The 12,522-nt window shown below is 53.8% G+C and overlaps 1 protein-coding gene across 3 annotated transcripts in view; it reads left to right on the top strand.

The window, feature by feature from the left end:
* Positions 1-4,344, top strand: part of SMARCC1 (SWI/SNF related BAF chromatin remodeling complex subunit C1) — a 91,933-nt gene extending 87,589 nt beyond the window's left edge. For all 3 annotated transcript variants that reach the window (XM_069778443.1, XM_069778445.1, XM_069778446.1), the window contains 2 exons: positions 455-631; positions 2,287-4,344. In XM_069778443.1, coding sequence (XP_069634544.1) covers positions 455-631; positions 2,287-2,372 — 263 coding nt within the window. In that variant the 3' untranslated portion in view covers positions 2,373-4,344. The remainder of the gene's footprint in view (positions 1-454; positions 632-2,286) is intronic.
* Positions 4,345-12,522: the final 8,178 nt, after the last annotated feature.

Here is a 12,522-nt window from a genome sequence, read left to right as displayed (position 1 = left end):
AATTTTTAACTGTATGACTTCAGTTTTCCCATTAAAATAATTCATTAGGCTTTGTGGCTGCTCCTTTTCATCAAGTGTTCTTACTTTGATGCCTTGTTACTCTAGTGCTATTTGTTTCCCGCGCCTTCATTTAGATTGCTATCAAATGCCTTTTTAGTAGGGGTTCACTTAAAACGTTGGGTTTTGACTGCGAGTGCTACCTTCCGCTTGCTTCTTGTGCCGATGTTTTTGAGACATGAAGAGTGCCCCGTGGCTCTTCCTGAAGGGAGTGTGTTGGCTTTGGGGAGATGAAAAGGCATTTCCTTTGGTGTTTGGACCAAGTGTCAAGTTGGCTCTCGTGCACGAGACCTTTTTTTTCCTCACTGCTCGGAGAACAGCTAGACTGTTTTTCTCTTCTGATCACTTCCATGTTTCACCTGAGTCTTGCGATCATGTCTCTTCACTGCTCTTGCAGGTCAGATGCCGGGGCCCGGTTCGATGATACCTGGACAGCCCATGCCAGGCCGGATGATGCCAAGTGTGTCAACCAACATCCATCCAGCCGGCGGTGGTCCCCCCCCACCTGGCATGTCACCTATGTCAGGAAATCTAATTGGACCTCGTGTTCCTCTAGCAGCTCCGAATGGCATGTGTAAGTGGATCTCCAGCAGAAAACATTTTGAATGTACCTGGTGTGGCTTTTCTGTCGCTTGTCTTGTTGCTGGAAAAGTCATTGTGGTTGAAACCCCTTTATCTGCTGCAGGAATAATAGGATCTGCGCACATTGGCAGCCAAAGACTGGTGCCAGAGGTGTGCTTGAAGCTTTAAGTGCTTGTCTCCCCTCTAGGCATCCAAACGTAAGCCATTGTCCTTTATTTTATTTATAACATCCCTTATTTTATTTATAATGACACTAAAGCTCTGTGGTCATCATCAAAAACCTTTCTCGACTTAGTCTGGAAGAATGCACAGAAGACATTCAGAAATTAACTTGGAGCTAAATCCTTAAATAGTGGAGATCAGAATATAATTTGGTTCAACAATACCTTACAGAAAACTTAGCACTGTGAAATTAGAAAGAGGAAGTCCTAATTAGGAAGAAGCAAAAAGTATATTGGGAATGTTCCTTACATGGTATAAATATCTATACCTCTGAAAATGCAGTTGATTTATGCCAGCCAAAAAAAAGCAGCTGAAGTCAGTAGCCGCTGTGTGGGTGTTACTTGAATGAGTGTGAGAATGTCGCCAAACCCAGAAAGCAAAAGAAAAGCTGGCATGGCTGGTGCAGGATGCTCTGTTGTGAATTCCTCAGTAAATTTGTCTATATTAGTTGCAGCCTGGGACAAGCTGTTGGTCTGCTTCAGCACAGCAATCTTAACCCCCAAAATGTTATTTAGTGTAACTATCGTCGAATGGGCAGGAATTGTGATAGCTTGTAGTACCTATCCCAAAAAATTAATGGGAAAAGCCATCCCATTTTGGCTTCAGCTGAAGGGAGTTGCTGAGGGTTACTGACTCATTGGTGTTAAGCAGCATAAGCATGAAATACTCCACTGATGCTATTTTAGTTCAGACATTTGCTCCTTATTCTTCTGGTGCTCTAGCTTTCCTTAGTTTTCCTTCCCTTTTTCTGAGCCTCTACCGCTGGGAATATCTTATGTCAGGTTGTATTCCTGCTTGCTCTCTTCCCTTATCTTAATTTCAGTTTTTTTCTCCCCTACTAAACAAGTCAGTCATGTTCCATTAACATCTCCTCTCTGTGCATGAAAGCTGGCCTTTTGTATCCTTCATTTCTTTCCTCCTACTTGCTGCATCTGTGGATTCCTCTACTTTAACCTACATATGCTGTTCAGAGCTTAAGTGCAGGCTCTGTTTATATAAAGTCTATTGTTCCATCCATTTTAAATAGAAAAGAGCCATAATCTAAAGGCTGGAGCACAGAGCTGGGAGATGAGAAATGCTAATTTCAGCTCTGAAAGTTGCTTGATGTGAACTTTGCCAGCTACTGAGTGGCATGCCTGTCATCTTTTCTGTAAAAAACAGGAATTTTTTTCCTATTTCACAGAGTCCACGCAGTGCTTAGTGGTTGAAAAGCACATTAAAACGTGCAGTGGAGCTTCACGTGAAGCTTAAAGAGACAGGGAAGCCGCAGTCATGGCCATTTCTGGCGACAGTCCTTGCTGCTTTCCCCTCGGGCAACCGCGTCTCCCATGGCACATAGACATCTGGGCGTTTGCGTTGGGTTCCTTTTCCATGTTCATCCCCTCCTGGTGTCCTGCTCACTGTTTCTCTGCTGTTTTTTTGCAGATCCCCCTCCTGCACAGCCACCTCCGCCAGCAGACGGGGTGACCCCACCTCCGGCAGGAGCCCCCCCGGCCTCAGCCGCTCCCTAAGCAGTCAAGGAAGAAGGAACTTCTACAGCAACATAGTGGTGACCAAAAATGAATTCCTCAGTTACCTTCTGTTCCCTTGGGAGGTTTTCACCTCCCGTTGGCCTGCCCCAGTCATGTATGTGTGCATATACATACATGTATACAAGCACATACACACAGCGTCTTTTTCCCCCCCTCTCCCCACCACTCGTAACCTGGCAGTACTTGGCATTCCCTTGGGAAAGCTTTAGATCAGAGATGCCAGCAGTGCCTCCGTGTTGCTGGTGGGAAGTACTTTATGCTTTGGTCTGCTTGCCTTTCAGAGTGTGCTCAACTCTGGTTTCTTTTGTCTTGGTGTTTTGAGCTTTAGGTTCTGCTGGGGAGGGTAAAAACCCCAAACTTTTAAGGTGGAGGCATTAACTGAGCTTTAGAATGTAGCACATGCCCTCTCCACCTGTGATTTAATGTTTCAGGTTCTCCAGGTAGAGCAAAACATCAAGATCAGATACCAAACCAGTGTTTTGAGCAAAGAAGGAAAATTAGGGCGTGCTGTAGCACAGAAGGTGCAGGAATGCCAGCTATGTTCATTGCAGATATCTGATCATTAAGGACAGTAGCAGAGTCCTGGGGCTGTCTTGCTAACTTATTAAAGAAAATACTGATCCAGTGCGAATGAAGCCAGGAGTGAATCAATTGGAATAAAACCACTCAATGGTAGGAGTTTTCTTGCTCCAGTTTTTACCTTTCTTTTGCCTTTGGAGGTGGTAGTTGAACCTTCCCTCTGAGTAGTTTGGTACAGTAGCCAACTGAGGAATAAAATCATGATTTTTAGTCCCTCTTTTTTGGAGCATATACTTTTTACTTTTTAAAATGAACAAAACAAAAAAAAAAAGTAGATAGCGAAGAAGTCCTAGCATACGGGATTGGGTTGGGATGGCTGGGATGCGAATGCCAGAACTACCTCCTGCGGACAGCCAAGGTGGGCAGAGTCAGCGACCGTGGTACGAGTCTTGGGGACAACTCACACATCACTTTCTTCCACTCGCTGAGCTTCCTTGGTCTGGGGGGTTGCGGGTAAGGGAACAGCTTCAGCAGGCAAATCTAGGAGCACTCGTTGAGTGAGACCACCAGCGCAGTACTGCTGATACAGACCTCCAGACTGCCAAAACTGCTTGTTTGCTCGTCGTTAGTGACTGCAGAAAATCCTTTGCCGACTGTGGTTCAGGTTCTTGCTCTCTTCCCAGTGTAAGAGGGTTTGACAGGTTTCCTTGCCAAAGGTCTGAAGACTGCTTGTTTATTTGAGGGGTGGCTTTCAGCGACCGAGTGCAAGGTGGTGGTCTAAAGCTTGACCGGAGAGAGATCTCCCAAATAATCTGAAACCCACAGAACCACTTACACCATATAAAAAAAGGATTTGCTTTGAAGAGCACTCAGGTGATGGACTCATCGATGCTAATGGTTGAACTTCCCAGGTCCTGAGAGTGCACGGGTGTGGAGTAACCATTTCTGGGCTGCCTGCACATCCACTGCATGCTCAGACGATCGTCTGCAGCCTTGTTACTTCCAGTGCATAGGAACGATGCTTTCCACCGTCAAGCTCTAAGAATCCACAGTGCCTAGCAGAGAACGGTCAGGGCCTGCCTGCCTTCCACCTCCCACAAAAGAAATTCATCCCCAATGTTACCTTTCCCTGCAGGGTCTTTGGGGTGAGCATGGGATTTTCTGGTTCAGACCGTAGTCCAGTTTAGAATAACCTCAGGTTGTTTTTAGCGTGATCAACTTCAAGTATAAAGGATCCAGATGGAGACTATTTTTTACTGTACTAGCGATGATCCTACAGAGTACCTGAATTCTTGACACTGTTGTGTTTCTGTATAAATAATACATGTGCTGACTTTTTCATCTGATCCTATGTATAGGGCCGGTTTTATTCCTGCAACACAGCCACCCAATTTTGTGAAATAAAAAAAAAAATGTGGTTTTTTTGTACAAAGCTTGTGCCAGTTTGGAGTCTCCTTTCCCTCCCTGGGTGTTGCGGATGAGCTGAGAATTGTTAATATGATAGGGGTCTATTTTGGGGCTGCATCTGAACTATAATGGAGTAAATACAAAGCCTGAGCTTGTTACCTGGCAAGGTGGGAGACACCAAAGTAACGCAGGTAAGCAGGCACATTGTGAAGGGCCTTCGGCGATCCGCCACTTTGGAAAATGGTATCTCACATTTAAAAAGCTTAATGAATGTGGACGAAGTAAAACAGCATTCGAGGTCTAATAGGATTATTTCTGTTTGATTCCTGCTTCCCCACTGTCTTGCTGTGCTAACTTGGACGATCGCTCAGGTTTGCGTTCCCAGTTGAATCACACACTTGAAAGAAGTGCTCTGAAGTGGCAGATTTTAATAGAGGAGGACCGGGCATGCTGACCTAGCAGGGTCCCACTGTTCCTCTATTCCCATACAAGCTTCACTGTTAATTGTTTAATTCAGATGCCTGTTCAGATCTTTTGTCCTCTCCTGCAGGGCTCCAGAGGCTGCCAGGATAGTTTGCCTTTTTGATTAAACTGAAACCAGGAATCCAGTGTGGATTATATTCTAAATGCTCCTGCTACTTCACCAAGTAAGAGCCTTTTGCTCTGAAGAAGTGTACTAATGGCACTCCTTCCCGGGCGTCCCACATGTATAATACCCGCAGTCCCTCATTCCCTGAAGCCGAAGAAGGAAAAGCACGGGGGTGGAGATGTGCCCCCAGGTCCAGGACACCCCACGAAAGCCCCGTCCCCCATCGGGGATTCCTCCTTCGCTGGTGTGGGAGGTCCCTAGGGCTGGGATCTTCCTCCAAATGCTCCCTTGGTGGGCTCCTTAGTGCTCCTCCTGCTTAGGGCCAGGGAGGAAAGGTAAGGAGCATTTAGTGCCTTTGCACTCCAGGTATCTTCAGTGAGGCTTGTCCCTTGCAATTGCACCCTTCTCATCCTGCCGCACGGTCAGCGATTGTCTTTTTTATCTCCTCTCATCTTGACCTTTTTCCTAAGGAATGCAAAGAATATGGTAGATCGTAGTGTCCATTTTTTAACAGTTTTTTCTGTTTATGGGCCTTTAAAGCTTTGCAGCCACAGAAGATGGCTGAGGCTGGGCTGTTGTCTTGACAGTAATTAGAAGTGGAGTGGAGGTCTAGATGCAGTTTGGGACCACACTTTTGAAACTACACTAGGATCATTTGAGACGAGGGTGTCATTAGGGTAAATTGGAAGCTTACCTGCTCCGTGCTGGGCCTTTCTGCCCTGTCCAAAAAATTTGCTGTCCCTCCTGCTAATACACCCTGCTGGGAGGGGTTTGCATGTTCATCTGAATAATGTGATACTGCCAGAGACAGGAGATCGGGTGTGCAGGTTTCTTTTCTTAGCGCTGTTGCCTTGTTGGCAGGAGGAGCGATGGGGCAGTGGACCAGGAACGGGAACAGACGTTCACACCCCCTGCCTGCACTTGTCTACACTTCCTAATAATATCCTAAAACTCCCCGCTGCGGCTGTGTCCTGTCTGGCGATACCAGCTCCACCATGTGGTTCCTAAAAAGCTGCATTTTTTTTTTTTTTTCCTGGCTGACTTAAAGCCAAAAATGCACATTAGGACACCTAAAGAGTTTGGGGTGTCCCAGTATGCAAGTGCACGCATTGTCCTCCCATGCAGTTATTTCAATTCCTCTGCCTTTCTCACGAGAAACTTTAAAACAAAGGATTTTGGCAAGGCTGGAAACTCCTTTTCAGACTGCAGGTTTTGCAACAAAAAGAAGTACAATGCAGCTGGGGATAACCCCCGATGGCTATTGCCAGACACCAGCTCCCATCCTGTGGACAAATCCCCCCAAATCCCGGTAGGAAACGATGCGCCCCAGACAATCGGTGGCAGCGCGGATGCGGGTGACCTGCCAGCAGCTTGGCTGTGCCGGAGCCGGTCCCTTGCCCGGCTCTCGAGGAACAGTGTCGCTCTTTGTCTGCACCGTCTCCCGCCCGGCCGCCTGTGCTGCCCGCATGGGAATTTCCCTTTTCATTAGAACCTCCTGCCACTGCCGGGGGTCACGGTGCAGGGACCCTTTTCAGCAGCCCTGGGAGCTCTCGGGCAGTGGGGTGTCGCCTGGAGGCTGCAACAGGAAACCTAGGGGTGATTGTTTGGGATTTTTTTTTTTTCCCCCCAAATCCTTCATTTTCTGTCCTTCTGAGTTGAAGCATGATAAAAACAAGTTGGTGTCTGCCAAAACCAGCAGCCTTTCTATAGTATGCTCCCAGGTTTCTAGCGCCGGGATGTTTGGCAATGCTGGTGGTCACCATGAGCCAGTGCCAAGGTTGCCCACCCGGGTCGGCGTTGCTGAGCCGATGGAGAGCCATGGGGAGGAACCGGTGCTCTGGTCCTGGGCGGGTGGGAGCAGGAGATGAGCTGGTGGACAAAGACCTGGACCAGCAGCTTCCAGAACATAGGTTCAGCCCAAGGACCCCGAGGGGCATCTCCTCGCTGGGCATTTGTCCATGTGCTGCTGTTGGAAGAGCCACCGGATCCCTGCAGGATCCATGTCATGGAAATTCCTTGTTCCTTCCCAGCGCTGGGGACCAGGACGCTGTAGAAGACCCATTGGAACAGAGACAGGTTCTGCCCTCAGAGGATGCTCAGCACAGAGCTGGTTTCTGGTTCTCTCTGCTGCTGTAATTTTGCCTTCCCTCTTCCAGGGGAAACAGAGGCTGAATCTTGGAGGTCATTAAATACCCGTGACCTGTCGTGAGAGGGATAAGGTGTGTGTTCAGCACTCTGTGCACCGCGGGGGTTCAGCTCTTCTGCCTTCCTGAGCTTTTTTTCCTTCATTTTCCGTTGGGTGAAGTGGTGTCTCTGCTCCTTGTCCTTAACTGTGAAACAGCTGCTTTGATTCAGCCTGCTTTCCAGCAGTAATAAAAGTGAAACCTTGAAGATAAAAAGCATTTCTCAAGTGTGTTTAGTGCCCTCTTTGCCAAATCTCAAGTATTAAACTGGTTTCTTGAGCTAGGAAGGAGAGGTGGTGAAGGTGCTGTTGCTTGCAGCTGACTTACCCCAGTCCATGACAGTTTTATTTGTCACTCCTTGCAGATTCTGTGAACATTGGCAAACACAAAAGGTGTTGAACACAACTGGCGGCTGCGGTGCTCGGTCCTCGGGACGCAATGCTCAGTCCTGGAGACGCAGCTCCCTGCTGGCTCTTCTCCCCAGAGCAGCTCAGGCCTGTTTTACTCAGGTGGTTTTTTTCTTGATCTTTGGGGCTCAGGAGCTGTAGTGTGCAAGCATTAAACCTCTCCCACCTTTTCCCTCTGCAGATGCAGAGGAATGTGGCTCAAAAACAGCCGCTGCAGGGAGAGCACGAGCCGGGGGCTCTGGCCCTCCGGCAGAGCTGGTGCCCGCTCGGACGATGGGACTCTGCCTCTGCAACACTGAATCTGTGAGCCAAAGGCACCAGCTCCCTGTGCAGGCCAGTGAGGGGATTTTTTGGGAGATGCCAGCTTGCTTATCGCTCTGGCCGGAGATAGGAGAAGGCCTGGAGAGCTCCAGCACTGCAGGGTGCGCAGAGGTTGCAGATCCGTGTGTCTTTACCCGGTGCTGCTCGTGCAATCCTAAACATAGCTCCTGTTTCGAGGACTTTGAATTACAGCAATTTTCAGATCAACTCGGCGTCGGGAGCAGTTTGGTGTGTGACTGATACGTGGTGGGTGAATCTGTTCCCTGCAGAAACAGTTTGGATGTTTTTTGTGGGGAATTTGAGGCTGAAGGCAGCGGGGGCATGGGGCCTGGGGGAGCACGGAGGAGGCTGAAGGTTGATTTTTAAGTCTCGCAGCTGAAGCAGGTGGCAGCTTTCTCCAGCTGTCGGTGTTATATTGGGGCTCGTCACCTCGGAGTCATGATAAGCCAGCCCCAATCGAGGGTAAAGCTATCCTGCTAAAACGCTGCCTGGCTGAGCTGAGCTTGACCCTGGGCTCAGACTCACAGTCAAGGATGCTTTGAGAGAGAAGAGCTCACGTGTCCGAGGCGAGCGGTGCCCGAGCCGGGACAGAAAACGCTGACCTCAACCCTGTCTGTTCAATTCAGCATTTTCTGAAGCTGTGAGTTCTTTGCACTTTTCCAATACTTGTTACTTAACAAAAAAATTGGAAAAAGGGTAGGTTTAACATCTCTGGTACCTGGATGAGGAGGGAGGACGTCAAGCAGGCAGCCCAGGGAGAGACCGTGTTGGGGAAACAAAAGCTGGTGGAGAAACACCAGCTGCAGCCGATCCTGCACCATCCATCGACCCCCTGTTATCCCGGGGACCTGGATGCAGCCCGGTGTGGGTCATACGAGCATGGGGAGGAGGCGATTCCCCCCATGGGGTCCCCGATCGTAATCCAACCTGTCACCTGTACCCAGGTGGGTGTCAGGGCAGATCGACCCCCAGCTGCTCTCAGGGACTGGGGGGGGAGGAAGGTGCCTGTGTGGGGCTGCCCCACGGCTGCTGGCACGCTCCAGGAGCTGCCAGCCGGGATGCAGGGCTGAGCCAAGTGCTCCCGACAGCACGGGCAGCCCCTGCCTGGCAGCCGGAGCCGAGTATTGGCAGGAGCACGAAGCAGAGCTGGGCTGTGGGGGGGTGATGAGCAAAGCCCCTCCTGTGGGTTTTTGGGGACCCCCAAGGCAGGGCAAGACCTGTGAGCAAGCTCGGCTCCCAGCCCTGAACCAGGCAGAGAAGGAATTTGGTGTGAGATCCGTCCCCAGCCGCATGTGACCCTCTCGCAGGACAGACAGATGGACAGTGCTCACAGTGATTTCCTCCAGAAACACCCAAAATGGTTTGCCAGTGTGGCTGCATTTCATAATCTTTTAATTCGCCTTAAATATTTTGAGTAACTCCCCCAGAAAAACACGCACTCGGTGGCAGCAGCCGGTTCTGCTTGAGAGGAGGGAGCTGCCGCTTGATTTCTTCCGTGAGACTGAAGAGCCATCACTGTCTGTCTGTCCTGCCGCTCCTCATCCGACCCTCTGCTGCTGCTTCTGCCTCCAACGAAGACAAACCTGAGGCAGGTTTGTAGGAAACATGTTGACAGCAGACTCGCGAGATGGCTCTGACACCCATGCTGGGCTCTACTGCCTTGTCTGGTCCTAAATTTAAGTGTAGCGATGGAGCCTGATGCATTAAGGCTCTGCCGCGCTTCGCCCGCTGCGTGTCCCGGGGTTGTTGGAGGGGGGAGGCTCCAAAATTCATCCCCCAGCTGGATGTCCCTGCCTGGTGCATGGCGTCAACCGCCATTCCTCCTCTCCCTGAAGCAGCAGCTGAGTTCTGCCCATGGAGGGTGGCGAGACCCTCCGTCCCCCCCTTGCCCACCCAGGTTGCCTGCTGCGGGGGGGGCTGATCCGGCGCTGTGGGTGCAGGGATGGATGCGGAGCCTGTACGGGAGAGGGGGGGCTCTTCCCATGTGAAGGTGGTCTTGTGGGGAAATGCGATGGGCACCATCCCCCAGGACTTTGGGGGAGAGCAGCCTCCAGCCAGGGTGGGGGGTGCTGACACCCTCTTAACCCCCATGGATCCCATGGGATCCAGGGCAAGGTCCCTCCTCCCTGCGGCGCTCAGAGCCCTGGGGTGACGCTGGCTGCGGCTGGAGCTTTTGGGGTGTCGATACCCTGAGGGGACACCAGTGAGCGGCCGGTCGACCACAGCCACGATGTCCGCTCTGCGGCAGGGCCAGGAGGGGGGGGATGCTGCCAAGCGAGGTGCCCCACGGCTGCGAGGTGATGTGGGCCAGAGCCACGCAACCCCACCGGAGAGAAGGAGCTGGTGCTCCAAGGCACGGGCTGCTCCAAGGACTGGTGGAGCCATGGAGATGTCCAAGACCTGACCAGAACGTGGTCCTGGGTGACCTGCTCCAGGTGGTCCCCAGCGGTCCCTGCCAGCCCCATGAGCTTCCTCCCCCCAGGAATTACTGTGGGTGCTGGAAGCTTCCGTCAGCTTAACAAGCACCAACCACTTGAGCATTAACACCTCGAGCCGTCACTGCCGCGTGCCGGCACCCTGCCCCGGTGCTGGGGAAGGGCTTTGGGTGCAGGATGGGTGCTGCTACCCTGCCTGGGCTCCATCTCCCTGCCCGGGCTCCATCTCCCTGCCCCGTGTGTCTTCCTCAGCATCGTCCCCATCCCCGGGATCCCACCCATCTTCCCTCGGCCTCTTGCTGCGACGGCGGGGACCCAGCGGAGGGACCCCCAGCCCCGGGCGGCGCGTGGGACCCCGCTGCCTCTTCCTGACCCTTTTCCCCCGCTGTCGCGGCCGTGTCCCCCCATCCATCCCAGTGGCCCCTCGGCCGGTCCCCTTGGAAACGCATCCAGGGGCGGAAGCGCGGGGAATATTAAGCAGGTGCAGCCCCTTCAATCCCCCTTTGAGTGGGGACAGAGCGGGGCTTGTTCCCGGCACGGGGAGCCTGGCCAGGCGCAGCAGCTGCTGGGGAGGGGGAGAGGGGACCCCCAGCCCATCTCCCCCAGTCCCTGCAGCCCCCCCTGCACACGCTCCCCACGGCTGCCCCTCTGCGTGGGACGGGGTGGCATGGGTGAGGGGTGCATCGGCGGCTGAGCTGATGTGGGTCCCATGCAGGGGCTGGGGGGCACCGAAATGGGCTCCTTTGGGAGCACCCGCTGCTTCCCCAGGACCCCCGGCCCTGCCCTGAGCATCCTTCCCCGGCGCGGGATGCAGGAGCCGCCGTGGCCAGCACATTCCTGCGCCACGGGCGGAGGAGGACACGCGGTGACCTTGGAAAGCCTCGGCCAGCTGGGAGCTCGCACCGGCCCCGGGGAGGACGAGGTGGCTGGGGGGCAGGAGAGGGCAAAGGCGAACCCCTCTTCCGTACAATGGGTTTGGGCTGACGCCCCCCCCCCCAAGTACAGCTCGGGGTGTCCCTACATCTGTGGTTGTCCCCAGCACAGCCACGACGTCCCCTGCAAAGGTGGGATTCGGGGCAGCGATGGGCTGGGTTGGCGGTGGCACCCGCAGAGCCCGAGGCTTGGGGGGTCCTGGGGGTCCCTCCATGCCCACGCACACCCAAAGCCGGTGCGTGCTTGTCCGCTCGGTCCTGCTCCAGCGTGCACGTCGCAGGGCTCCTGCCCACTGCCTGCCCGCGGCCCCTCCGGGCTCTCCCCGGCCCCATCGCTAGGCTGGTCACGTCTCCGCAGCTTCTCCTCTCCCGGCTCTTCCCTCGCTCAATCCAGCCGTTGCGTCGGCTTGGCCTCCCCGCCTTGTGCTGGGCCACAGCCTGGAGCACTCCCCCCCCGCCTGCATTCCCCTTGCCTGCACCCCCCCTGCCTGCACCCCCAGCCTGTTGGAGAGATCCCAGTTTGTGGCACCCGCATGGATGGGTCATGGGTGATGGAGGCCATGGTGGCATCTGGACCAGTTTGGCACTGGGAAGCGATGACATGGCCCTGGGGGGGGCCACTCAGGGGATGAGGAGGGTTTGACCTGACCCCGGGGCCTTTGCCTGGGGGGGGTCTGAGTGGCCGCAGGCCCCTGCCCCGTGCCACAGCCCCGCGGTGAGCCTGGGGCGATGGCTTCACCCCAGATTTTGGTGCTCTGCCCTTGCCTCGCTGCTGCTGTGGGGGGGACCAGCCCCCTGCAGGACTGTGCATGGGTGGGTGCCTCAGGGGTGCAGGGTGGGGGTCCCAGTTGAGGATGCTGGAGGGGGGGGTGTCATCCCAGTGCTGGTGCAGGGATGGGCTCCCCTCCCCATGCAGAAGCATTTTTTGGGGGGGGTATCAATGAGGAATCCTGGTGCTGGTGGGGTGCAAGGAGGGGGTCCCCGGTGCAGGGATGCTCCCCCATGCAGAAGCACTTTTGGGGGGGGGGGTCACAGTGAGGGATGCTGGTGCTGGGGGTGTGTGTGTGGGTCCCAGTGGTGGTACAGGGATGCCCCCCCCCATGCAGCAGCAGATTTGGGGGGGGGGGGGATCAGTGAGGGAACCCGGTTCTGGGATGGGGGGTGGTGCAGGGACATCCTGGTGCAAAGAGAACCCCTGCGCAGGAGCAGTTTGGGGGGGGGGGGTCGGCAAGGGATCCCAGTGCAGGGATGCTCCCCCATGCAGGAGCACTTTTTTTTGGGGGGGGGGGGTGTCAGTGAGGGATGCTGGTGCTAAGGGGTGGGCGGTCCCAGTGCT

The sequence above is a fragment of the Haliaeetus albicilla genome, chromosome 2 (assembly GCF_947461875.1).
Source record: "Haliaeetus albicilla chromosome 2, bHalAlb1.1, whole genome shotgun sequence".
NCBI lineage: Eukaryota > Metazoa > Chordata > Aves > Accipitriformes > Accipitridae > Haliaeetus > Haliaeetus albicilla.
The sequence above is the reverse complement of the archived record's forward strand: the minus strand, read 5'-3'. Positions and strand labels throughout refer to the sequence as shown.